The 26,858-nt window shown below is 43.9% G+C and overlaps 2 protein-coding genes across 3 annotated transcripts in view; one reads left to right on the top strand and one right to left on the bottom strand.

The window, feature by feature from the left end:
• Positions 1-22,159, bottom strand: part of LOC139456428 (kinesin-like protein KIF22) — a 30,349-nt gene extending 8,190 nt beyond the window's left edge. Inside the window, exons 1-13 of one of the 2 annotated variants that reach the window (XM_071238134.1) lie at positions 22,083-22,159; positions 21,234-21,383; positions 19,743-19,870; positions 18,018-18,184; positions 13,642-13,787; positions 12,823-12,996; positions 12,309-12,384; positions 11,906-11,950; positions 10,646-10,796; positions 8,649-8,796; positions 4,884-5,170; positions 3,996-4,145; positions 3,383-3,478 (exon numbers count right to left, since the gene is read on the bottom strand). In XM_071238134.1, coding sequence (XP_071094235.1) covers positions 3,383-3,478; positions 3,996-4,145; positions 4,884-5,170; positions 8,649-8,796; positions 10,646-10,796; positions 11,906-11,950; positions 12,309-12,384; positions 12,823-12,996; positions 13,642-13,787; positions 18,018-18,184; positions 19,743-19,870; positions 21,234-21,383; positions 22,083-22,159 — 1,795 coding nt within the window. Of the gene's footprint in view, positions 1-3,382; positions 3,479-3,995; positions 4,146-4,883; positions 5,171-8,648; positions 8,797-10,645; positions 10,797-11,905; positions 11,951-12,308; positions 12,385-12,822; positions 12,997-13,641; positions 13,788-18,017; positions 18,185-19,742; positions 19,871-21,233; positions 21,384-22,004 lie in introns of both variants that reach the window. The other variant, XM_071238135.1, reaches the window with a different exon arrangement.
• Positions 22,160-22,581: 422 nt separating this feature from the next.
• The window catches only part of LOC139455699 (ubiquitin-associated and SH3 domain-containing protein B-like), a 29,358-nt gene continuing 25,081 nt past the window's right edge, over positions 22,582-26,858 (top strand). The window contains exon 1 of the mRNA XM_071237250.1: positions 22,582-22,691. Within this exon, the coding sequence (XP_071093351.1) occupies positions 22,582-22,691 (110 nt within the window). The remainder of the gene's footprint in view (positions 22,692-26,858) is intronic.

Raw genomic sequence — 26,858 nt, 5'->3', positions numbered from 1 at the left:
TTCGGTGCAGTCCTGGGCTGATACAAGTAGCCCTAACAGCTGTTCCCAAAAGTGAACAGTCTGTTGCACCGCTAAGACTTTGGCAATCATCGCCTGAATTTTGTGCCACCGGTCTGGGGGGACAAATAGGCGATGGGACACCGTGTTGAACCGACCTCCGATGAACTGCAAGTTCTGAGAAGGGGTTAACTCGCTCTTGGGGAGATTGACAATCCACCCCAATTGCTCCAAGAGCCGACGTGCGAAAACGAGATGGCGTGACAGGGTGTCCGTCATTCGATTTGCTACTAGCGAGTCGTCCAGGTACGCGAAGTACCGGACACCCCTCCGGTGGAGGAACCCCACTATGGGGGTGGTTAACCGGGTGAACAGCCAGGGAGCGGATGAAAGACCGAATGGGAGTACAACCCACTCGTAGTGCCTGCCTTGAAAGACAAACCTGAGATACTTGTGATGATCCGAGTGAATCGGAACATGCAGATAAGCATCCTTCAGGTCGATTGAAGCTAGCCAGTCGGCCGGCATGATCAGTGCTTTCAGGTCCGTCAAGCTCAACATTCTGAACTTGGGCGGCTTGCGCAGGTAGAACTCGTTGAACGATTTCAAGTTGTGAATCATTCTGAATTCGGCACTGTCCTTCTTGGGAACGAGAAATATCCTGGAGTAAAACCCCGGTGTTATTTCTGGTAGAGCTAACTCCCGAACTGCCCTCTTCTCCACCAACCTGCCGATGGCATCGGCGAGGAAGGGAAGATCGGTTTCCGTATAGAAACCTGCCGACGGGGCAACGGTGAGCGGCGGATTCGCTTTGAGATCGAGCCGATAGCCGTACCGAATCGTGTTGACCACCCACGGGTCGTCGAACACTTGTTCCCAATTCTCCCAATAAGTCTGGAGTCTGGCTCCCACTGGGGACAGAGAGGGGGGCCGGACGGGCTGCGGCAGGCGCAACTGTCCAGGGCCAAGTGACTCGGGTTCGCCTACGGGCCAACCGAAGTTGGCGCTGTCGGCATACGAACCCCTCCAATGAGAGTCACCTGGAGGGGCCCTTGCCGTCCTTAGACGACTTGGGCTTCCCCCAGTTCCCCTTCTTCCCGCGAAAGGGCTGCTGAGAACCCTTACCGGAGCCCTCAGAGCGGGGCTTCTTCCCGGAGGAAGAAGGACCCGACCCCTTAGGCCTGCCGGACGCAGCATCCTGGGGCGCGCTCCGCTTCGGAGCGGCACCCAGGCGCCTATGCAAGGACCCCACAAGATCCAGTGTGTGCCGAGAGGCATCGGCAGACACAGCGGCCTGTTGTTCCTTCAGAACCCCAGGGATCTTGTTATTAAACAGGGTCCGAGCAGACCAAGGCTGCGAAAGGAGCACCTCCTGATTGGCAGCGTCCAACCCTGAAGCAGCCAGATACGACTGGCGCCGAAGAAAATGGCACGTGCCGGAAACAAAGGCCGAAGCCCCGGCAACGTACTCCAGGGAAGCATTCAAACCGAGCAAGCAGTTGTAAATGCGCTGGTCTTGGTCCGTAGGAGAACCTTCGACCAGACTGGCCGCTGCAGCCAGGTATGTGTCTCCGTGAGACAATGCCAGCATGGAGTGTCAAGCGAGGGTGTCCAGCTGTTGCAAGGTACCTTGTGGTACCGTGGCAACCGGTGGGGCACGGACCCCCAAACGCTCCACATGGGCTTCCGCAGAAGGACCAGCCTCGGGAAAGGCAAGGTCATGTACTGGGAAAGACCCTTTTCTCCACGACGGGGGAGGTAACGGGAGACCCCGACCGGAGGCAGCCGTGAAGGCCTTCTCCAAAGAAGGCTTAATCCCGCGCAGCAAGGTTGATGCCGGGAAAGCCTTGTCGGACGTCTCGTCGTATACCTCGGAGGAACCCACGGAACCGTGGATTCCCCGCGGTATCGGCAGGGGCTTTGGCATGTCCTCGAAGAGGTCATACACCATGGCCACGCGGTCCTTAACCGATAGCGGAAGCAACGGTTCGGGGGAAGGACCGGTAACCACGGCAGCCGCCGCCGTACCGGTGGACCCCGCGTCCGAACCCGCGGCCACCGAAGAGGCCGGGGACGGAACAGCCAGCTGCCTATCTTGCGATAAGGCCGCCAGCTTGGAGTCCACAAGTTTCGACAACAATGCGGCGACGGAATCCCCAGACAGCCCGAGGGCCGCAAGGGGATCCGCCGCAGCCGAGGAGGTGGTACCCGCACGGGGACCCGACCGGACGAACAGGCCACCACAGGGGTGGAGACGGACTGTACGTACAGCCGGTACCGCTCAAACTCCGCAGGCCCCAGACCTTCGCACAGGGTGCACCGGGTGTCCCCGCAAGGAACCCTGCACCGCGGGCAATGATCGTGGGGATCCCGGGACGACAAAAACTTTCTGCAAACCCCACAACTCCGAGGAGCAGGGGTAGAGGGGGTGGATACTGGGGACATATCCATGTCAGACATTGATTGTTTGCTATAAACAAAGAACAAAACATGGTTACAACGCACGCACCACAATGATTCACAAACGAGCATTTTCACAAGAAAATAAACGAGCAATGTGAACATATAACATACACATATAACTTTTATTAAAGAAATAAGTTATGTTAACCCCCAAAACATACAAGAACAGGGGAAACGTAAAACACAACGTGCATACGCGAACCCCGCAAGTATATAGAAAAAAGGGCCGGAAAAATTTTCCGTTTGGCGGGAAAATTATAACCAAGCGTAGCTACCGCAACGCCCCATAAAAGCACAGTTTATTAGAGAATAAACTATAATAAATATCACCAAATCTTCAGGAACGCTTCAGCAGGAGAAAACACGTCTTGCTTAGCAGACGAAAGAGACAAGAGTGAAGGGTGTCACATGGCAGCTAGGTGGCTACGCACGTGCTGCATGAGGTAATTGAGATCTCTGTGGTAGATTTCGCTATAGCAGCAGTTGTGGGAGACAACAGCCTCGGTATAACAGTGGTAACGTATTACTTAATGTAATATATACACACAGTAGAACCATGGAGTAGGAATACATATACACACAGTAGAACAATAGAGTAGGAATACATATACACACAGTAGAACCATGGAGTAGAAATACATATACACACAGTAGAACCATGGAGTAGGAATACATATACACATCATAAAGTGGGGGTGTATGGAGAATACTACACTTCATACTTATGATCATTATATACCATTATCACAAAGTGAGTGGACTTTAAAACCAGGGGTTGATAGCATGAGCAACTCAAGAAACAAAGACGCACAATAAACCACAATCAACCCAGGTCACCGGCTAATCCTCATTGTACATGGTTCGAACTCCAAACATTGGCTACAAGGTAACAAGAAAGGATCAAGACAAAAGTCGCACATACTGTGTTTACGCTGTGCCTCTGCGTTGAGTAGGTGTGCTGGCCCCTTGTTTTCAGCCAGTCTCTCTAAAGCTTTGGTCTCGGCTATGTCATCCTCTTCTGGAAGAAACAATCACAACTGAGGTCAAAGTATACTGCTAATGATATCAACATACTGGGGCAGGTAAACGAACAAATCTTCAAGAGAAAAGTGAGTGAGGAGTATTTTATGTAAATGTCAATACAATTCAAACACACTTAGCACCTACCCCTCCAAACCTTCATTTGACTGTGTGTCAGGAATAACAGGTCAGTATTGGGATCTGGGTTACTTTCTGTACATGCTGGCATTAGACATATGTGGTGCTATGGATTGTGCTGTGACTTGTGACCAAAGTCTCAGACAACATATATGTATCATTAGTATCATGATACACACTGTGTTAAGCATTGTATCATATTGGCAGCAATGTATTGTGAATTACATTACACCAGTAATGTACATCCAAGCAAAACATGCCTGGAAGACGGGGTCATTGACACTGGAATAAATCCCCCTTCTTCTTTGACCGATATAGGGGCCTGTTTCATGGTCGATCATGTTCACAGATAGGGAAGTGTTAGTGAAACAGCCTACCAAATATGTTCCTCTTGGACCCAGTTGACTTGAAGCCTTTCTTGAAGAGCCTGGGAGGATCAATAAACAGGGGACTGCAGGTGATGTCGTCATCATCCTTCACAGACCTCTTCTTCCCCACCTTCATCTTGTGTTGCTGGTTCGTTGTATCTACAAATTAGTTTGCGGAGTTCATCAGGATTCTGGTGGAACAAATATTGTGTACTTCATGACTATCAAATCCTCTTGATCCCAAACCAACCAGCAATGAGGTTGTTTATTTCCCAGTTAAAAAACAAAACAAACATGACTGGATATTTGTGAAAAACAATTAAGTTTATAACAGAGTCTTTAGGTGATGACATAGTCCCCAAATCTGGTGCAATTTGGAAATGGAGTTTGGCTATTTATACCCTACTTTTGGTTCATTGCCATTGAACATGTTGGATACCTTCAGTTCAGTGAAGAATAAAACAATGCTGTTCATTCTTTTTCCATATCCCAAATTATCAAGGCACCAGTTCACCACTTGACTGATCTGTATAGCAAGTTTCATCAAGAAATATTCAACACAGACAGAGGACAGACGGACATGCTGATCACTATACCTCCCCATTTGTAAAATTTGGGGATAATAAAATGACCATCCTAAATGGAACACATACTTTTGTGTAAACTTATTTTTGTTCCTATATTTTAACACTGTACACTTTTATTTTATGCGAAACAATGTAAAAACTCAAGTGGCAATTTGATCTTTCAGTTCATTTAACACCACACGTACATGATTTTACTAAGTGCAGCAATCACTGACCACAGTCTGTCAGCTTGTTTGAGTGGTACATACAACTGTATCGGAGTGTTTGGCAATGGGGACATTAGACATGTTTCACAGCAAACAACACCAACCCCTCATTGGTCTCCGTTCTGTTTCCTTTCTCCCTCTATCTTCATCTGTGGTACTGTCTATTGCCTTGTTTGTCTTTGTTGTTGTTGTTGACTGCCCTAGCTGTTTGAGTTGATCCTGGAAGGCTGACAGTTGTTTGTGGATGGTCTCCATGGAGACAGGTGCCCTCTGAGAAGTGTTGGTGGATTGTGCTGCTACCTGTTGGATGTGGCGGAGGATGTTTTGCTCCATCTCCTGAAGGCGACTGTTGACTGTCTGCTCCAGGTTTTTCTGTCGCCGCATCAGTGGACTGTCGGTTCAAACATCACCAGTGTTATATTCCTCAGTTGTGAATTGGGCACTTTTTAAGTATCTCTTTTTCTTGTATCAGTTTAAACAGTTACATGACACCACTGCCACAAGTTATTTGCAAAGTACATGAACAGACTTTTCTTGTAAACAAACAGGGTTATGTTGCATAAAATGATTGTAATGCTACAACTGTCATAAGTTATTGTTAAAGTAGAGGAATTACAATTGTCTTAGCACTATGATCGCTTTGTGGAACACAGCTCAGGCTTATACTGATGTGATTTACCGACTGTTACCAATACTTAAGGAGCATAAAGAATATAGCTTTACACAAGAAAATGGATAAATAAGCAAATAGAAATTGTTTCTCGTTTTTTTCGTAGTTTCTCATTGAAATGTTAAGTGCTTTCAAAAATCTATACCAGTTGAAAAACAGACCATGTTCAGCATCACAGTCAACATCATTACATCTGATTTTAAGGCAGCCAGTAAATAACTTGACCATGCAGACCAGTGACAGTGACCAAGTCACAGAGCCTGACCAACTCCACTGTAGTCAGTTTGTGCGTGACAGTGGCTGAGTATTTCTTGTAATTGTACATAATCAGTTAAGATATATTGCTGAAAGTGTCTGCTTTAAGCCTGTTATATAGCATGTGAGGTGAAATGGGGTTCAAAATTTTTTCACAAGGCCATACGACACAGCTGAACCAATCAACTCAACTCGAAAGGATGCACGGGAATCACGCACGTTGAGACGCCCAACGCTAACACTGTATTCGTGCGTGCGTGATTCCCGTGCACCCTTTCGAGTTGAGTTGATTGGTTCAACTGTGTCATATGGTCCTGTGACACTGGGGTAGCATTATGCAGATGGCTGTTTCAATGAATGCTCGTTCCACCCGTGACGAACAGGTGTGGTTGTTGATGAAATATGGTGATAGCTAAATAGACAGATATTTTATTCATGCACCGATTGTCTTTAAATGTAATATCCAGTTATGTATGACTGTTTAATAATATCATACCAACTTTGACTGGAGTAGGTCCGATAGTTTTTCAGATATTGTAGTAAATGTCGGTACCTTAAATTACCTTCCAGACTATAGCTGTACTGGACATGTCAGGAGATTTCCTGTCACTGCATACATGTATATATATATAATTCTTTGACGGGATGAGGCATACCATATTCAGTTGATTTTGGATCTTTGGATTATTTTCCAAGGTTAGAATTACGTTATTGGATTGAGTACTTTATCCACTGATTGTATTCCTCAATATGTAGTTTATAGTTACAGTAGTGTTTTTTACAGTTTCTTCAAAGTGACATGTGTGTGTAGCAGTATGTTTGTAAATAACATGCTGAATCTTACAGCATCATTGAATTAATGTAAGCTAAATTCAATTAACAACCTAAACCTAAATATTTAACATGTATCCCCTTAAACACTTGTCTGTGTTACCCTAAACATACAAACACTAATGGTTTGCACACAATTACCAACAATTAGCTGGTTTCTGTAGTCAGCTTGGGTAGTTAAGCTACTTCTTTTATTGAGGTTCGAGTTAGTATCACTAGGTGGCTTGGCTTGTGATTAGTTGGTGATTGTTCTCAGCTTTCTGCTGAATTTCTTCATTCCTAGATACAACTTCTGCTGGCCAGTCAGCATATTTCTCACAAAATCTCCTGAGAACACCTCTGCATCATGTTACATAGGGTAAGTGCATTAATTATTACATTCCTGCATCTCTGATTGGAAAGGTCCTATCCTGCCTCCCTGAGATAAGTATGTTTTGAAAATAGTGCATGATTAACTCTATTCAAGTATCTTATGCCAGTATTCCATACAAGCCTGTGCCAATGTGTTCAGAGCTACTCACTACATCTGAGTAGAAAGGTTCTAGCCTGTGTCCCTGAGACGAGGTATGATACATATGTATTTATGTTTTATTAATAGTGCATGATTAACTCTAAAAGAAGTGTAATATGTTTTAGTTACAGGAATTTGTTAAAATTAATATCCACGCTATTTTAATACTGGGCCACAAATGTGTGACAACGGCATTCCAAAATAAAAGTCTACAGTAAGGCTAATTAAATCTGGTTAACATGGTTATTGCATGTTGCTTGAGACATCAAGTCCATGTACAAAATGAGATGCACTCCTAGTTTACACATGCAAAAAACAAACTTTAAGAGTGATGTGGTTAGGTCACTCTATGATTGATAAGTAAGAATAATTTATTTCTCATAAATTCTCTATGAAATATGAACTCATTTACATGACACTTATCCATGGTTGGGAAATGGGTGGACAAATTCCTGTGATCTGTGAAAAGGTGTCCTGAATTACCTGAGAACAGTTCTTGGGTATAGGTATTCCCTACCCTCAGTAGCGGGTGCTGAGATACTTTGGGCAATGAATAGCTCATTATCCTTTTTGCAGGAGTGAGTGAGTTGTGTTTAACACTGCTTTTAACAGTATTCCAGTTATATCGTGGCGTGTCGTCTTAATGTGGGAGGAAAGCCCGAAGTGATGCAGGTCTTAGACGTTTACAACTTCGGTGAAACTCACAAGCACGGGTATGGTGCTCACAAACCTAGAAACATAATCGGGGCAACCCGGGATTCGAACCCACAATCATATGTTTCTGGCGGGCCCAAGGGACACTACTCTGCACAGCGAATCATGGCGCCTTAGACAACTGTGCCACCCGTGCCCCCATTTTTGCAGGATCATCCCCAGATAAGGTGGTAACCCCCGCCCATAAGACTTGGTAGGTTCATATCTTTTGAACTTAAACCAAGTATACTAATGTTACAAGGATGTCATACATATAGTCTGGAAGGTAATTTTAGGTACCGACGTTTACTACAATATCTGAAAAACTATCGGACCTACTCCAGTCAAAGTTGGTATGATATTATTAAACAGTCATACATAACTGGATAATACATTTAAAGACAATCGGTGCATGAATACAAAATCTGTCTATTTAGCTATCACCATATTTCATCAACAACCACACCTGTTCATCATAGGTGGAACAAGCATTCATTGAAACAGCCATCTGCATAATGCTACCCCTGCGTCACAGGACCATATGACACAGTTGAACCAATCAACTCAACTCGAAAGGGTGCACGGGAATCATGCATGTTGAGACACCCAACGCTAACACCGTATTCGTGAGTGCATGATTCCTGAGTCAAGTGTATGCATAAGTAATTGTTCAAAATCACTGACCAGCATAGAAGGTATACATATCTACAGCTTTACTCTACATACTGTATGAGAGTTGTGTGTATCCTTATCATATTTTGTTCTATGCTATAATATAGTCCTGATTGTTTAAGCGTTAATCATCAAAGACAACAAATATATGTTGACCATTTGCTGAAAGCCGTAGAGTGTGTTATCTGGCACTCCTGCTCCCCGGACTGCATGGATTGTGTCCCTGACGCTACTGACCTGAGGAGTGGAGCAGGGTCACTGGATACTGGGGCCTCGGCACTCACAGGGGGAGACGATGGAGACAGTTTGGCCTTTTTCCCAACTGTGTGGAGAGGTGCTGAGTTACTTCTCTTCAGTTTGGATTGATGACTTACTGCTGACACAACTAGAACACAGACATGACTATCACCAGTATCAGCAAATTTGAGTCACCAGTATTGTAGATACCATTGAGTATGGACCAGGAGGTGAGGTGAAATTGGGTTTAACATTGCGTCCAAGATTATTGCACTTATAGCGACATGCATCATGTATGTGGCTGCTGGTACTCGTCCGGACTGATGCCAATTTATGGTGCTAACCCAGGGATACCATGCTGCAGTTTAACATGAACACCCCACTCAGGCAGTATACTGAACCGAGCCAACCAGTACTTGTTTTAGCCCCTTAATGCCGAGCGCCAGACAGGGTAACAACATGAACCATATTTTAACTTCTTTGGTATGACGCGGCCAAGGATCGAACCCTGGACATTCCGCACTCCAGGAGGACATTCTGCCACTAGATCATGGAGGCTGTCGTATGGACCTTCCGCTCCCCCGGGAGGACATTCTGCCACTAGACCATGGAGGCTGTCGTATGGACCTTCCGCTCCCCCGGGAGGACATTCTGCCACTAGACCATGGAGGCTGTAGTATGGACCTTCCGCTCCCCCGGGAGGACATTCTACCACTAGACCATGGAGGCTGTCGTATGGACCTTCCGCTCCCCCGGGAGGACATTCTACCACTAGATCATGGAGGCTGTCGTATGGACCTTCCGCTCCCCCGGGAGGACATTCTGCCACTAGACCATGGAGGCTGTCGTATGGACCTTCCGCTCCCCCGGGAGGACATTCTACCACTAGATCATGGAGGCTGTCGTATGGACCTTCCGCTCCCCCGGGAGGACATTCTGCCACTAGACCATGGAGGCGGTCGTATGGACTTTCCACTTTCTGGGAGGACGGTCTGCCACTAGACCATGGATGTATGGACTGGGAGAACCAGTGACTGAAAGCAGCATCTTCATCCCCATGAGAGTTGGATCTTAGAACAAGCATGGGGGACTGGGGACTTATTGTGACCAAGAATCCCACAGAACTGTAATCACAATGGCATGTAATGGCTAATACAAATGCAGGCTGGGATTGTGGACGTACTAATGCTCCCACATGCCATGAGTCACACAATAGGGGTTGCAGGGATTAAAATTAAGCCTTTATAACCTTAACCTCCAAACTGACCACTATCAACAGCAAAATAGCATACATATGCAGAGATGAAGTCCTAGTCGCAATGAATCCATTGAAAGGTGGTGTTGGGCCAGAAACTTCGGTAGAGTCATTAAAAACATGGCAGGTTAAGTATGCAGTGAGAAGGCCATGAAATGGGGACACATTCCGGAGCTTGAGACGGTGGTTACGGGCATGATTTCATTTTTGTTTCTCTACTGCACCTAACTGACTGCACATCAGATAAACTGGCTTACTGGTCAATTAAAACAAAAGGATATATGTTTTTAATATAACAGTATTAACACAAAGCAGTGACAAGTACATTTACACTTCATCATTACTGTAATTTTGGCATAGAATACAGTACATCATTCTTACTCCTAAGTTAGCCAATCTGCCTCCTACGGAAGATTGGCAATCTGTATTAAAACATGATAACATGAACACTTTGTGAAATGAAAGTAATTTGTTTAGATCTTGTATACAGGGTATAAATTTGAAGTGACATTTATTAGCCTCTTTGTACTGAGTGCAGGCAATAAAACATCCACAGTCTGCTCATAAACTTAGGCTGGACAAGCCGACTTAACCTGCACCCATCAGTTTTGTCATTGAGAAATCATATATGATATGTGATAGAATACTGATTTTGGTAGTACTGGCTTATCATGGAAGGGGCATAATGTATTCCCCCTCGGAAAGTGCACAAAGAAAACAGTGATAAAGCATGCTATCTAACCTGGAGCTTCCTTCACACACATAGTGTTGGTGTTGACGATCTTCTTGCTCTTACTGGCAAAGTTGAGGGTGCAGTAGGTGTCGTAGTAGTAGTGCTCCTCAGGGGCGATGTTGGTTATCATGATGGAATGACACGACCCACCGATGGAATCCTACATACACATTCAAAATAGGACTGACATGTCAGTGAGGTAAAACTAAAGTCAACTGTAGAATATTCATTCAAGTTACGACCCATGAAGATCCCGGGTTGAATAGGTCTTCAGCAACCCATGCTTGCCGTCAAAGGCGACTAACAGGATCGGATGGTCAGGCTTGCTGACTTGGTCGATGCCGTCATATAGCTGGAATATTGCTGATTGTGGCGTTAAACAACAACCAACCATCATTCAAGTTACACTAAGCCATTCTTATAGACATTCTCCGTTGAATGCTGATAGTTGTACCATGTCTGTATATTGTTTCCTGTACAGCTGACTGACCAACTTAATTGCTGTAAATTTTGAATTAATTGGGAAAAATGTGAGTGGTCTTTGTTGGCATTAATGAAACTTTGCATTTATGTCTCCAAACTGACTATCAACAATAAGACGGCCTCACTGCACACTAGTAGTGGAAATACTAACTTGAATATAAACACAAACACGGTAAAAAATAATAGGAATTACACAATAGACATCATTGACCTCTCCAGCAGTCGAGACAGATGCCACCCACGCAACACTTCGTCAAAGGCTGACACAACCCAATGCGCACCGATAGGTTTCACCACACTCCTCAGATCCACAGCCTATGTCTTGTCATCTCCCTTCATGTTTGTCAACTCCTTCTCCACATACCAATCAGTTAACTGTTGTTGGTTCAAAGATTTTTTTCCCTTTGAACTTCCTCAATGCCAGTCAACAAAATATACATATAAACTGTGTGTTGTTTTTAGAAAAACACTGCTTATTGTTTATACGGAAGTGCTCTACTCCGTGCTAATAAGCGATGCTATTTGCTGTTTGATTGGATGAAGGTAAGGTTTGATTAAGGTAAAGATATGTATCATTCCACTGGGGATGGGGTGGGGGAGTCACATTGATATTGAGTTGCATATTTGGCTAGCAGTAAGCAGTTGTATTAATTTGGAGACGCAATGATTTCAAGATTTACAGTACTTGGGACACTAATACTTTTAACAACAGATAAGACAAGTGTCACGAGTGATTCAACAGCAAAACACATCACATATGAGCCTGGAGTACTTCATGCAGCCTACCTGTAACAAGCGAGTCAGCTTACTGTTTCTGTAAGGAATTCTTGGCTGGAAAATAAACAACATGAATCTGAAAAAACTACATACATATAATGATGCACTACACTTTATTGAAAGCTGATAACTGAGAGTATACTGTCTTATTGACAATGACAGTGGGAATGACAGTTTTATACTTTCGGCATCATGAGGCACTGACCTACCATTTGTACTATTGTTGGTTATGAACTTTGAGGTCAACAGTCCACAAGAATAGATCATGCATCTCTTAGCCACGAGTCCAAACCCGGTGTAGTGACATGTCTTTGTTTAATAAGCTCAGCTCAATAACAAACATCAAAATCTATTCAGATTTTGGCAAGAGAAGATTCGGGGATGGGCACCAACTTCTGTTATAGTGTCTTACCAGACCACTGTTGATAGCATCTACCACCTCTCCCAGGGAAAACAGAGACTTGTTGATAGCACCACTCTCCTTCAGTCTGAAAGTCAAACAATGCAATCACTGGTCTGGGGGGAGGGGAGCCCACAATGAATTTCCAGGAAACGTTTTACAATAAATTGAAAATTTCGCACTTAGGCACAGTAGTAATATCCTGTACGTTATATGAGCACCACAGTTTGTGATATGGATACAAATGTGATTGTAATTACTATCTGCACAAAAGGTAATAATCTAAGTGACTTTGAAAGTAAGGTATAACCACCCCAATCTCCAGTCACCTGTAGTTCACTTGTATCCCATAATGACAAGAGTACACTGGGAGGAAGTGAACCTAAGTGAAACAGATCCCAGTTGTGTATGACGATCATATAGTGACGTCACAGTAGACATGTGGTTTAAATATCATGAGACCTCGTCTTGCTTCTTCTGACTACAATCAGGCCAGAGATCCTAATCTAATAACTCCACAACTGACCTAATGCCCTTATTGCCTGTCCTGCGGTTGTCTTCAGATCCTGCAAGGTCAATGAGATAGATCTTGCCCTGGTATTCCCTGAAGGGGGCACACTGCTGTGTTTTCCGAACCTTCAACATCAGGATACTGTGGCTGCGACTTGACCTGTCATTGAGTTTAGTGGCTGCAACAGTCCTGAAAACAGTTACACAAACAAGCGATGAGAAAATTCAAACAAAAGATGACCTTGGCATTAGAAGATGAGGAAGGGTGAATATGGTTTTATGTCACCAACATGACAAACTCTATCCTGACAGCCCACATCAAAGTTTTACTAGACTGACGACAGCCACCCTGTTCTAGCAGCGTCTCTCTGGAGTGCGGAAGGTGGGTGGTCCGTTGGTGGACGCATCATACCAAAGCACTAAAAGATAGTACTTATTGATACCCTGCCTGGTTCTTGGCATTAAGGGGCTATAACAAGGACTGGTCAGCTCAGAATCAGAACACTGTCTGAGTGTGGTATTCATGTTCAACTGCAGCATAAGTATCAGATTGGGCTTGCACCATAAATTTCGCATTAGTCTGGAATAGTACAAGCAGCCACACACACGTGCACGCGCATCGTGATAAAAGTGCAATGATCTTGAACATGACCTTGTGTACCCTGAAGCAGAAAAAAACCCATGAACTTGCATTTGCTCAGGTATGGCTGTTCATGGGTCATGCCCCTTGGTTGAAGCACCATACACTGCCATTCCTTGCTGCAGTTCTAACAGCTGTAAACCCCAACTCACACACTAACATGACAACACATAAGTGCTCTTTACATAGATTTACCTGTTATTTGAGGCCGGGCCAAAAAGATTCTTGAATTCATCAAAATTCTGAATTGTCTTCTCAGCGAGGCCAGCAACAAAGATATTATGATTTCCATCCTCTCTGATTGGGAGGTCACAATTTCTTGGTTCCAGCAGGTCTTGAACCTATGTCAGTTAAGCAAAATTTTTTTTACATTCGTATATTTACTACTTAATTCATTTACTGCTGTTTTCTAACAGAAAGACGAACTGTGTGAGATCCAGCTGCTGAAGAAAAGTTTTTTCCTAACAGTACCCTCGCACAGCCGGCAGGTGACCCGGGCTATGACATCACATCAAAGCACATTACTGCTTTAAACATGGGGGTGGGGGTGGGGGTTGGGGGAGGTAGCGAAGGTAGGGCACTAAGACGTTGTAATGCAGGATAAGTATACAAATGTAATAAGTATTGAGATTTTACTAAATTTATGAACTTATCCTGCATTACTCCTTAATGCATCTTTATCAGATGGCACGGCTGGTGGGCATACCTTCAGATGTGAGTCATAATAAACCCATAATAAAGGTCTGATGAACACTGCAACAAAAGTGATGATGGAACAGCCACCACCATTCTTGTTGGAAGGAAACAAGAGTCGATGCAGAAAGGAAAACCCAAATAGGTGACAGAAATAGAATGATGTGGTTTGCTAAAAAGTAGAAATGGCCTAAGAGCCCTCGAATCTGTGGTGATATACACCGGAGAGGTCGACGGGCCTGCTCGGGGTATCTGAGAATCAGTGGCATCAAAGATTAGTGACCTGTTGGGCTACAACCAGGGGACCAAAGCTGTGAACTTCCAAGGCTACATCACGATGGAAGTGGCTGGTGAAGACGATGACAGATCGGCAATAACGACATTTCATGATCGATTTGATGGAGCAGTTATTGTGAAGAGCCATGGTAGATGTGACCGCCCTGATCTCATGTGGGTTGTTAACCTTGGGGGGGATCCAATCCGGCTGCTTTATAAGCTTGGAGGATTACTGCCCGGGGCAACAGGGTAATAGTATTCCGGCTGACCTACATCTCCGACGAGGGGGAGAACTGGCAGGAAAAGGTTTTTCCTAGACTTGCGGCAAGCTTTCGACCGTCGTAGGAAAATCCACAATGCTCTAACTGGGCATAACAAAAGCTCCCCCTCATTGTCGGCACCCATAATGGACAAGAAGGGGGGAAGGGAAGGACAATGGTGAATGATCTATCAGGCTGTCCTGGGAGATGATTCTTTGCAAAAAATCCCAGCAGAGCCCAAGATGTTCAGGTGTGGCAACCAACTGTGTGGGTAACAGAAGAATGGGCCACGCCGGAAGTTCTAGCGGGTTGTCTCTGGCGAGGTCGACAAACCAACTTCTGGCTGGCCACCAAGGTGCGACCAAAATCAGTGTCAGGTTCTGAGTGGCCTGGATCTTTTGAAGAACCCTGAGGTGGATTGTATGCGCTTAATCCTTCCCAGGGAACTCTGAGAGTGTTGACTGCCACTGCTGCCGAATCTGGCATCCGTGAGGTGTAAGTCAACAACTGGCATATCTGAGATGTGGTGAACAGATCACTGTTTTGGGATTCACTCGTTCGGCAGATCATGGCGAAGACTTTTGGATGTAGCTGCCACTCGGTGGGAGCCACCTTGTCCAACCTGGCATGAGCGTCTGCCAGGGCTTTCTCGTGAATGAGCCTCAGCGTCGTCATCAGGAAGTAAGGTAATGCCGATTGAAAAGGAGAGGTTGTGGATCATGCACAGTTTGGTGGAGCCCATCTTGGGGACCAGAAACACGGGGAAGAAAATCCCGGAGTCTGAACCGGGCTGTGCACAACATCTATGGCCTCCTTGGGAAGCAGCATTTCGACGCTGATGCACAGGAGCTGATGTTGGTGTGGGGAAAATGCATCTGTGAAGGCAGGGGAGACGTAGAAGCAGGTCCCGTCACCGGAGAAGGGAGTACAATGTTGTTGATAAAGTTGATGGCATGGGAGGCGTAGTAGACCGCAAAAGGGTGTTGCTCTTGATGAGAGAGGGAGTCTTCGAGTTATCAATGAACACGATGTCAGGGTATCGACGAACACGATGAGATACATTTCCTAGATACTCATAAGTAAGAGTTGAAGGAGCATGGTGACAAGGGAAAGTACTGCGCTGTGAGAGTACAGAGCGACGTACAATCAAGGCACAGAAGGTTAGAGGCCCCAACCAGATTTGTTTCCTCGGCACTGAGTATAATGAGGCATAAATTCTGGCATGCTTACAAATACTGGAATTAGGTCACGCGCCTAACGCATACTTTAAATAGGCTTGCTCTTGGGATCTACGGTCCAGATGAAATTAATTTCCCTCTTCCGGACTGATCTAAGATTCAGCTCACACGGGTACTGTGTTCTCATCTGCTGCGGCAATGAAATACCCATCCAGTTAGGTCGTTTGGTATTCCTATAGGGTAACGCCAAGCTGGGAGCATGCGCATCGAGTGCTTCCGCCTTGATGTTTACTTCCGCTGGTCGGAAAAGGAACATCAAGCAGTCAGGTTTGGGTTGTAGCGCTCCCCACCGCCTACTGTGGTAATCAGCCTCGGTATAACAGTGGTAACGTATTACTTAATGTAATTTATAGAATTTTCCTATTCCGAATATTCTATAAGTAATACGTTACAACTTGGCTGATGCCCGCCCGCCCGTCCGCCTGTCCCCCGAGCACTTGCTCTCGCAAGAGACAAGAGTGAAGGGTGTCACATGGCAGCTCAGGTGGCTACGCACGTGCTGCATGAGGTAATTGAGATCTCTGTGGTAGATTTCGCTATAAGAGCAGTTGTGGGAGACAACAGCCTCGGTATAACAGTGGTAACAATGCGGCAAGCACACAGCGGGAAACAGGGGGCATAATGTAACTCAATCAAACTTTTGTTTTAAACTTGTGAGAAAACCATTATGCAAAAGATAGTGAAAAGTATAGCTTTAAACACACAAACGTGAGGTAAAACGTGGCTTACCAAAGGCAAATAAAAGAATTCAGAAGATAAGACACAAAAGTATGTGACGAATTCAACATTATGCCTGTAAATTACCGTGACTGGGCAACAAACCAGCGATAAAATGGTACAAAAGAGGTATGGGAAGACCACAAAGGGTACAAATCATAAACAGAAGAGAATATAGCAGCAAACAAAGAATGTAGAAACACGTAATACAGCAGCAGCTTTATTTCCATAAGGGATACAGCGGTACGCCCGTTCATGGAGGTGACAAAGCAGTAATGTGCTTTGATGCGATGTCATGGCTTCCGGGTCACATGACGATTGTGCAAGTGTGCTACTTCTACTGTTGGAACAACTTTTCTTTAGCAGCTTGATCTCACACAGTTCGATTTTCTGTCAGAAAACAACAGTATATGCATGAAGGATTAATGCGGGATAAGTTGAAAAATTTCTGTTGTTTTATGGTATTTATTCAGCATGGATCAATACATTTTCATTACAAAGTTTATTGACCCAAGTGGGAATGAAAAGGGAGTGGGGGGTTGCCTGAGCTCTTCCTCAAGTACTACCAGTGTTTCTTACAATCAATAGCCTGTCACACAAACTACAGCTTCGGATTGGTTCAAATAATATGGATTACCAGAAATGTATGTGACATGCAAGCTCTGAAATATAATTGCCCAGTGAGATAATCTGCAACTTTTTGTAACATATTTGTCAAATTCACATGTAATATGACCATGCATTTAATGCAATATTGATACACTTAGTTTACATGTATTAAAGATACTGTCTTGGTATTTGTCCTGATATTCATTCAATGTCAAGTCAATTACATTATTCAGAGAGATTATTATACGAGTATGTGTGTCATACTGATTTATGAAATGAGTGTCAGAATTCTTGTATTTCCCGAATGTGTGTAGTACATGGATTCTGATACAAGTTTTGTAAAATCAGTATGACACATGTGTTAGTGTAATAATTTCTTTATTACCCATTATTTCTCAAAAGCCCCCCTTTAGAAACATGCTGTCCTAGAAAAATCACAATTTGTGGAATGACGTCCACAATCTTCAGCTATGAGATAGTTTCTTGTATGACGTCATTTCGACCTTACGTCACAATAAGATTCAAATGACATCAACTATGCTGTCCAGATGGTGGCAACAATACAATGGTGCGTGAGAAGTGATATTTGCTCTAATGAACATAGATATGTGAAATTCCAATTTGGGAATGTAGACTTGCCACATCATCAACTGCTGACCTGGGACAAAGATCTGTCTGTAGATTGCACACATTAATCCTAGCTATAGTAACATTGGCTGTCAATGAACTTTTGGACTCTCCCAAAAACCGAGGACTAACATTCAAACAACTCTTTTACCTTTTCATTATAAATCTCCAGATAAGAGAAGGCAACCTCAAACTTGTATGAGTGGGGTTGTGCACCCATGTCCTTGGTCTTCCTGTCAATAGTCTGGAAGAGACCATTGATAACTCGGGGGATAACACCGGGATCTGCTGGAGAACCAAGCATTGTGTAGGTTTTACCTGAAACACACACAGTCAGTCATGTCAGTTGCAGTTTATCATCTGCTGCATTACCATTCATATGTTTATTAGCAGCTTTGATTAGCATAAAGTATTCAAAGTACCCATACCACCCCATCCCCTACATCTTGATGTATAGCTCACACATAAATAAAACAAACTTTTAAATAAACATTTTTTTGAAACATTGTTACTGAAGAATATTTTTTTACACATTTGGATAATCATTAAAATATAATACACCCGGTATTATTTAAACTTAAGCATGGAAATCTGTGAGTCCTTGTCACAACCATGATAACCTTGATGTTAAAAGTTGAGATACAGGGGTGCCCAGATTAAAAAAAAATAGAAGACCTAAGGACCCCCCATAGGTTTGACCACAGCACTGAACAACTGATTTAACCAATAGGAATGTTAGCAACTGTTATGCAGTTGATCGTCAGAATACCTTATGTCACATTGCTATGATTACCAGTGCAAAAACATCACATAGTGTTACCTTAATATATCCATTGACATCAGGGTGGTCAGGCAGCCTACTGGTTAAATCGTTTGCTCGTCACCCTGAAGACCTGGATTCAATTCCTGACATGGGTACAATGTTTGCAGCCTATTTCTGGTGTCCCCATCCATGATATTGCTGGACTATTTCTAAAAGCGGCGTAAAACCATCCTTACTCACTCACTTTGACATCACATTCAGTTGATTTTACTCCTAAGAATTCAAATGATGTAAACCACCACAAGCTTAGGGGAACAGTAGGTAAAGTCACAGACGGCATCATGACCATTACTAAAGCACTCACGGAAATGAAAAAACCCTGTTTTTTCGATCTCAGATTTTAAATAAATGCAGTTAATATACAAAATATATAAATATTGAAACAACTCAATCAGTACTAATTGGGCCTTTGCACAAATACAGCCTATAAAGGGTTTTTATGTCTTTTTACATGTAAAAGTGTGTAAAAATATGAACAAAACCGACTATTGTGAAACTGAGCATAATCAGGTGTTAGTAGATCAAGGTGAATGTCCATGACCTACAGTATGACACCTTGACGACAGGTGAAAACAGGTGCTTGAAACCCATGTGCATGTGATTTGTCAGTGGTTAGTGATTTGTGAATGGCATTGTGGGATAGTGAATCACTGTCAAAATATCAGAACGTAAAAGTAACATATTCCCTTCTCAAACAACAACTTACATGTCATTGTTATTATGTACATAAACATAGCTGTTATTTTTATAGTTGTTTTGATAATTTTTGTCCAGGCTAATTTGCATAATGCCTATAGCCTGTTTCTGCCATGTCAATTTGGACTTAGTTTTATTTTTGAATGTTGAAAGTGCCTACAAATTACCTCCTGTAAAGTATTTTGCATTGAGCACTGAGATAAAACTAGCAAATCCAGACTAGTACTTTCCCAGTTGTTTTGTTATTTCGTATTTACATCTACATAATGCTTTGTGTCAATTATTAAATCCAGCAAAACAGGGTTTTTTTCATTTCCATGAGTACTTTAGTACATGTTTGAGATCAAACTGAGTTACCTGCCCCTGTTGGACCATATGCAAATATTGAAACATTCTCCCCATCCAAGCTGCGATGGAGTAGATTCTTTATGCATTCATTGTATATGAGCTGTTGGGAGCTGGATGAATCGTATACACTGGAAAAACTGGAAACAAACAAAACAAAACAAACCACCATAAGCATAAGGATAAATCATCTTCCCGATAGCAAGTGAGTTAACTGACTATAAAAGTCCTGTTTCCACACTTGCCGAACTAGGCTGGTATTATGAATAGGCCTAGATATATAGAATTTTGACATTTTTAAAGGTTTTGCTATATGCTATCATTATAAGGACTAGTGGACTGAAACTGTTAGTTTCTACCGCTGTATACACAGTTTTATTGAGTATGTGTGACTTCATATTTTCACTGACAGCCATGCAAGAACCTGCTGTATCGCGGAATAAAATAATTCCTCAAAAAGAAAGGTGACATGAGCACATGTATGCACAACTTGCTCTTCAGAAACATCAGACACAACGCATGTATTCAAATAATATCACCATTAGATTAGAAAAGTCTGTTAAGAACTACCTCAGTAACTCAGTTACAATGACAGCGCATCATAATACACATACCAGGGGTAGAAATTAACATTTTTAGTCCACTAGTCCTTATAATGATAACGTAAAACCAAACCATTATAAAATGCCAGTCTACTAGTCCTTATGATACCTTAACTATTGGGCAGTTTGGCAAGGACTACAGGACCACAGGACTAGTGCCAATTTCTAACGCTGCTTACATCAAGTACAAGATGTCAAAATGACCAACATGATATACGTAACAGCAGAGATTTGAGAAGTTGTTAATGAACCTGTTTTAGTCATCATTGATCAATTATCTGATTATTGAAAGGTGATTAAAGATGTGTTAAAGATAAATTCATAGATTGCTGTAGACCATCACTGTCAGCCTAGACACGGATCCAGTTGATACTCTGACGGTTTAGAAGTGTATTTCTTTGTGTTATTCACTGGAATCTGTCGTAGTGAGGATTTTAATGAACGATCATGCAGAAAACTCTCAGACTTTTCTCAGTGTATACTAAAACGCTGAGTTGAAAATTACAGGATCTAAAGGATTGGAAAAAAATGTTTCTGTATGTATTGGGGCTAGGGAATTCCAAGGGATCCCCTAGGAGTGAGGAAGTAGTCTGTCAGTGTTTACTTCATTTCAAATTTGTGTTGTTCATACACTCATGAACATCAATTTCTCGGTCATCTGACCCACATCTAGTCCAATCTATCCTGTAAACTTCAAATAAAAAAATTATATGCCAATAAACATCAATAATCATGTTTGTACAATGTATTCACATCAATGATAAATGACCTCCTAAACTTCATGAGCCTGCTTTTACCTTTACCATGTTACACCCTGTGGAGATTCAGTGGCAGAAAAGATCTCAAGTCCCATGCTTATCATGAGAGCTGACTCAATGTTTGATAGTAAAAACAAACTTACTCATATTTGATGTTCTCTTTGATGTTTCTATGGTTGAATATTTCCACCGAGTCTGTACCTGCACTCACACACATCTTAGCATCTTCTTTTAAAGACGGACGAACACGAATCACCACTTTCACTTTGGTCTGTTTCCTGTCCATGATTTCTCTAAAAAGTAAATTAACAATGTTCAACTGATCATGCTGATTGTTCCAATGATTTATGCATAGATAATCAATGTTCCCCACCAAGCCTGTGAAGTGTGCCACATTTCGCCAGTCTGCGACCCCCATGTCAAGACTGGAACATATGGTTCCTGACACGTCTATAATATAGCCATGTCATAGTATATTTGTATCATGATACTGAATACATGGTTGAAAGTTTAATGTACAAAAAATGTTATTGGTCTGAAGATAATTATTAGAGGAAAATGAACAAACATGATCATTATCTGCTAATCATGGTGCCAAACACTACTGCATGCACTGAAAATTATGTATCATTTGATATGCCAACCTACGATACAATGGGTATACAATAGTCATATCAAAACTTAATGTATCAATACTATCATCATGATCATGTATCAGTGAAATAACCACTGATAACTGTCTTCATAACTTTGGCCCAGATTAGCCGAGGCTATATCATAGTAGGTCTATATGGTCACGTCAAAACAATCACTGAATCAGAATTTCAGTTTCCAATTTTCTTGTTTATAGGCGCAGGCTATTGGGGCTGACCGTTAGGCTATGTTTTTAAACGCGTTAAGTATATGTAACTCACATTCAAAGTTCATCTATGTATATGCGCTGGTTAAAAACAACTATATGACGAAGAATGATCTGACAACATGTTTCTTACACGTTTTTGTTGATAAACTGTTTTGAAAATGGCTCCCTGTGCTCTTTCAACCAATCGCAATACTTGTTATAAAACATTCGTCACCGCTCGCTCCTTTCCGTAACTTGCAAGAAGCCATTCGGTATGTTCCGGAACTATAAAGTTCCGGTACACTTGAATTATCGTTCTTGTCTAAAGCTCCTAGCAGCGATAATTCGGCCGCTCCATGATTCAATAATAAAATGCGAAAGTAGCACGGGCTGAGATGGAGCTTGTGTGTTAACTAGTAGGTAATAGATCTTAGACAACTACTATCAATTATAGACTGTTAATGAATTATTTTCAGACATTATCAATTCAAAAGGCATTATGCTTAAGTTATCTATTATTCATATAATATGATATGATATTTTTCATTATGTCTTTACGTATATTTAGAACTGTCTTTGTAGTCTTAACCTAGATGTACAGAGTGTCAGTAAGTTGTAAGCATACTATAATCAATGTTTTGTATGTCAAAATGGCTTCTGCTCTTCCTCCTCGTATTTTGAGAAATGATCACCAGAAAACTCAGAAAGATCGACCGTCTCTCGATACCCTGATACAAATGGGTTTTACAAAACAAAGGGCGTAAGTATTTTATTGAATTTGATGTTTTTTAGTGAATGACATTTCTTTGACAAGTTGTTATCGAGATTGTTCGGTGATTCTAACATGAAAAGTTAGTGACTCACGAAATCGTGACAAATGTCAGACTGTATTGAGTGTTGTTACAGACTACTTCCGGGTTTATGAATGGGATACTTACATATGAGTGGGCACACTTTCGTGAAAAGTGCCGGGGTGCCGTGATCGCGCGATGTGGATTGTATCTTGTATACTGACATTAGAATGGCAAATAGGATCCTTTACACTTATTCTGTCATATGTCCATACCATACAGTATAGTCCAACTGTAATGTTTAAGAATATTAAGATAGTAATGATGACTTCAGGCAGATAAGAATTGGATAACATCATACATATGAGGTCTGATAGATGTCACCCAATTGGTATACTGTAAATCTTGAAATGAATCATTTAATACGCCTCTAAAATAATAATGCGACCGCTTACATCTTCCAAAAAAAATGCTACGCAACCCCAGTGGAATTTTAGAGAAAGAAAATCACTTTCATAAGGTTGACCAGAGAGGTATTTAATCAAATTTTAATGCTTGTTAGTGCTGAGCAAAGTACGTCCTTAAAAAGAACTCACTGGATGTCCACTACATATTATTCGGCCTACCTTTAGAATACAGTACCAGAAACTTTTCAAACATGTGACAATACCCTAATATTTGTAGTATTTTGTTGCCAGTCACTCCGGCGAAACAATGCTCTGTGATGTCAGGGGTAATCAAGTATGCATAAGCTCCTCCCAGTGATCTATCATCTCTATACACATTGTCAATGAATACGCCCAGCGGTGTTGAGAGTTTTAAATATTTGTTTACTAAATATAGCCTGCGGTGGCGCATTTTATAGCAAACGCTAATTACATTAAGTAATACGTTACCACTGTTATACCGAGGCTGTTGTCTCCCACAACTGCTGCTATTGTGAAATCTACCACAGAGATCTCAATTACCTCATGCAGCACGTGCGTAGCCACCTAGCTGCCATGTGACACCCTTCACTCTTGTCTCCTTTGTCTGCGTAGCAAGACTTGTACACCTACTGCTGAAGCGTTCCTTGAATATTTGGTGATATTTATTATAGTTTATTCTCTAATAAACTGTGCTTTTATGGGGCGTTGCGGTAGCTACGCATGGTTATAATTTTCCCGCCCTTTTTTCTATATACTTGCGGGGTTCGCGTATGCACATTGTGTTTTACGTTGCCCCTGTTCTTGTATGTTTTGGGGGTTAACATCACTTATTTCTCTATATAATAGTTATATGTGTATGTTATATGTTCACATTGCTCGTTTATTTTCTTGTGAAAATGCTCGTTTGTGATTCATTGTGGTGCGTGCGTTGTAACCATGGTTTGTTCTTTGTTTATAGAATACAAACAATGTCTGACATGGAATTGTCCCCAGCCTCCACCCCCTCTACCCCTGCTCCTCGGAGTTGCGCAGTGTTGTCCCGGGATTCCCATGATTGTTGCCAGTGGCGCAGGGTTCCTTGCGGGGACACCTGGTGCACCCTGTGCGAAGGTCTGGGGCCTGCATAGTTTGAGCGTTAACGACTGAACGTCCAGTCCGTCTCCACCCCTGTGGTGGCCGGTTCGTCCGCTCGGGGTCCCCGTGCGGGTACCACCTCCTCGGCTGCGGCGGATCCCTTTGCAGCCCTCGGGCTGTCTGGGGATTCCGTCGCCGCATTGTTGTGGAAACTTGTGGACTCCAAGCTGGCGGCCTTATCGCAAGATAGGCCGCTGGCTGTTCCGTCCGCGGGTTCAGACGGGGGGTCCACCGGTACGGCGGTGGCTGCTGTGGTTACCGGTCCTTCCCCCGAACCGTTGCTTCCGCTATCGGTTAAGGACCGCGTGGCCATGGTTTATGACCTCTTCTAGGACATGCCCAAGCCCCTGCCGATACCGCGGGGAATCCACGGTTCCGTGGGTTCGTCCGAGGTGTACGACGAGACATCCGACAAGGCTTTCCGGGCATCAACCTTGCTGCGCGGGATTAAGCCTTCTTTTGAGAAGGCCTTCGTGGCTGCCTCCGGTCGGGGTCTCCCATTACCTCCACCGTCGTGGAGAAAAGGGTCTTTCCCGGTACATGACCTTGCCTTTCCCGAGGCTGGTCCTTCCGCGGAAGCCCATGTGGAGCGTTTGGGGGTCCGTGCGCCACCAGTAGCAAATCGAATGACGGACACCCTGTCACGTCATCTCGTTTTCGCATGTCGGCTCTTGGAGCAATTGGGGTGGATTATCAATCTCCCCAAGAGCGAGTTAACCCCTTCTCAGAACTTGCAGTTCATCGGAGGTCGGTTCAACACGGTGTCCCATCGCCTCTTTGTCCCCCCAGATCGGTGGCACAAGATTCAGGAGATGTTTGCCAAAGTCTTAGCAGTGCAACAGACTGTTCACTTTTGGGAACAGCTGTTAAGGCTACTTGTATCAGCCCAGGACTGCACCGAACGGGGTCGTCTCCAACTCCGCCCGCTGCAACGGTTTTTAATCCAGTTGTTAGCAACGGAGGTGAACAGTGTGACCGTCGTCCTCCCGGATCGGCTCCGACCGCATCTGGAGTGGTGGACGGTCCCTTACAATGTCTTATCAGGAGTCTCTATGCGGCCCTACCGGGCCACGTTGAACCTGACGCCTCTCTAGTGGGCTGGTGCGCCCATCTAGAGGGGGAGGTGAGCTCGGGGCTGTGGTGCGTAGACGAACTAGGTCTTCACATCAATTGTCTCGAGTTCAAGGCAGTGATCAACGCAGTCAATCACTGGAAGCATCGTCTCGGCGACGCCCGGCTCATGCTGGCGACCGACAACACGACAGTAGTGTCCTATGTGAACAAAATGGGGGGAACCCACAGTCACTCTCTACTCCATCTCACGTTCAAGTTTTACGCTCTGGTGGACAGTGTCCCGTGCCAGATACGCGCCTGTCACATCCCAGGTGTGCGGAACGTACTGGCCAACGCTCTATCGAGGCCTCAGGATCCGAGCCCCACGGAGTGGATGCTGAACCCAGTAGTGTTTCAGTTGCTGTGCGAACGTTTGGGTCGTCCGATGGTCGACCTGTTCGCAACGCGGTTCAACAATCAACTCCCATTGTTTGTATCACCAGTCCCGGACCCGAGGGCCATCGATCACGATGCTCTCGCGTTATACTGGACGGGCTTGGACGCTTATGCTTACCCGCTGAAAGCGTTGATACGACACATTCTAAGCCGGCTCTGAGGAGTTCGCTGTCAAATGTTACTGATCGCGCCCATGTGGCCGAACAGATCGTGGTACCCCGACTTGCTGACCCAGGTCACGCAGTCGCCACTTCCACTGCCTGTGAGACCGGATCTGCTGATCCACCCTCACACCCGTCAGCTTCATCCAAACGCAGGGCAGTTCAATCTGCACGAGTGGATGTTGTCACCGAGCGTCTGAGGTGACAAAGGAGCAGTCCATCTGGGCCTGCTCATGGGCTTCGTCGCCAAGAACAAGAGAATCGGGCAAACGGAGAGAGAATTCACTGTAAGATAACTCAAACAGACAGAGCGCTGTGTCCGGTTAGGGCCCTTAAGTATTATCTTAAGGCTTCGAATGAACGTAGACAAGGGCGTGACCGTCTGTTCATATGGTGTAACCGCAATCGCACGGTTGACATAACTCGCAACTCGATTGCGTTGTGGCTTCGTTCTGTCATCAATCTGGCGTAACGGTCTCGGGGGTTACCGGTAGCGTGGTCAAACCCGCATGAGATCAGGGCGCTACACTCGAATATCTCTGTTCACAGAATATTACGAGGTTGTTACTGGCGTTCTGACTCGGTTTTTGCCAATCATTACCTCAGAAAGGTTTCTGATGAAGATGTTGAGGGGGTGCACCGTCTTGGGCCGCTGATCGCGGCACAAGCGGTCATCTAGGGGTTGTGTCCAGCGCAATTCCAAACTCTGCAGTTGTCAGTCCTTTCACGGTGGTCAGTCTGGGTCGTCTCCAATGTTCCCACGCCGTGGGTACAGGAGTGGGGGTCCTGCAAACCAGCGCACTCACACCACAGGTGAGGCGGCTTTTTGTATGTTTTGTCCTTATTTGTATTTTGACAATTATGCATTTAATTGTCTGTCGTGTACACCAACCTTGTGATACAT

The sequence above is a fragment of the Haliotis cracherodii genome, unplaced genomic scaffold (genome assembly GCF_022045235.1).
Source record: "Haliotis cracherodii isolate W230 unplaced genomic scaffold, xgHalCrac1.p SCAF_11, whole genome shotgun sequence".
In the NCBI taxonomy this organism is placed as follows: Eukaryota; Metazoa; Mollusca; class Gastropoda; order Lepetellida; family Haliotidae; genus Haliotis; species Haliotis cracherodii.
This window is presented reverse-complemented; position numbering and strand designations above follow the sequence as displayed.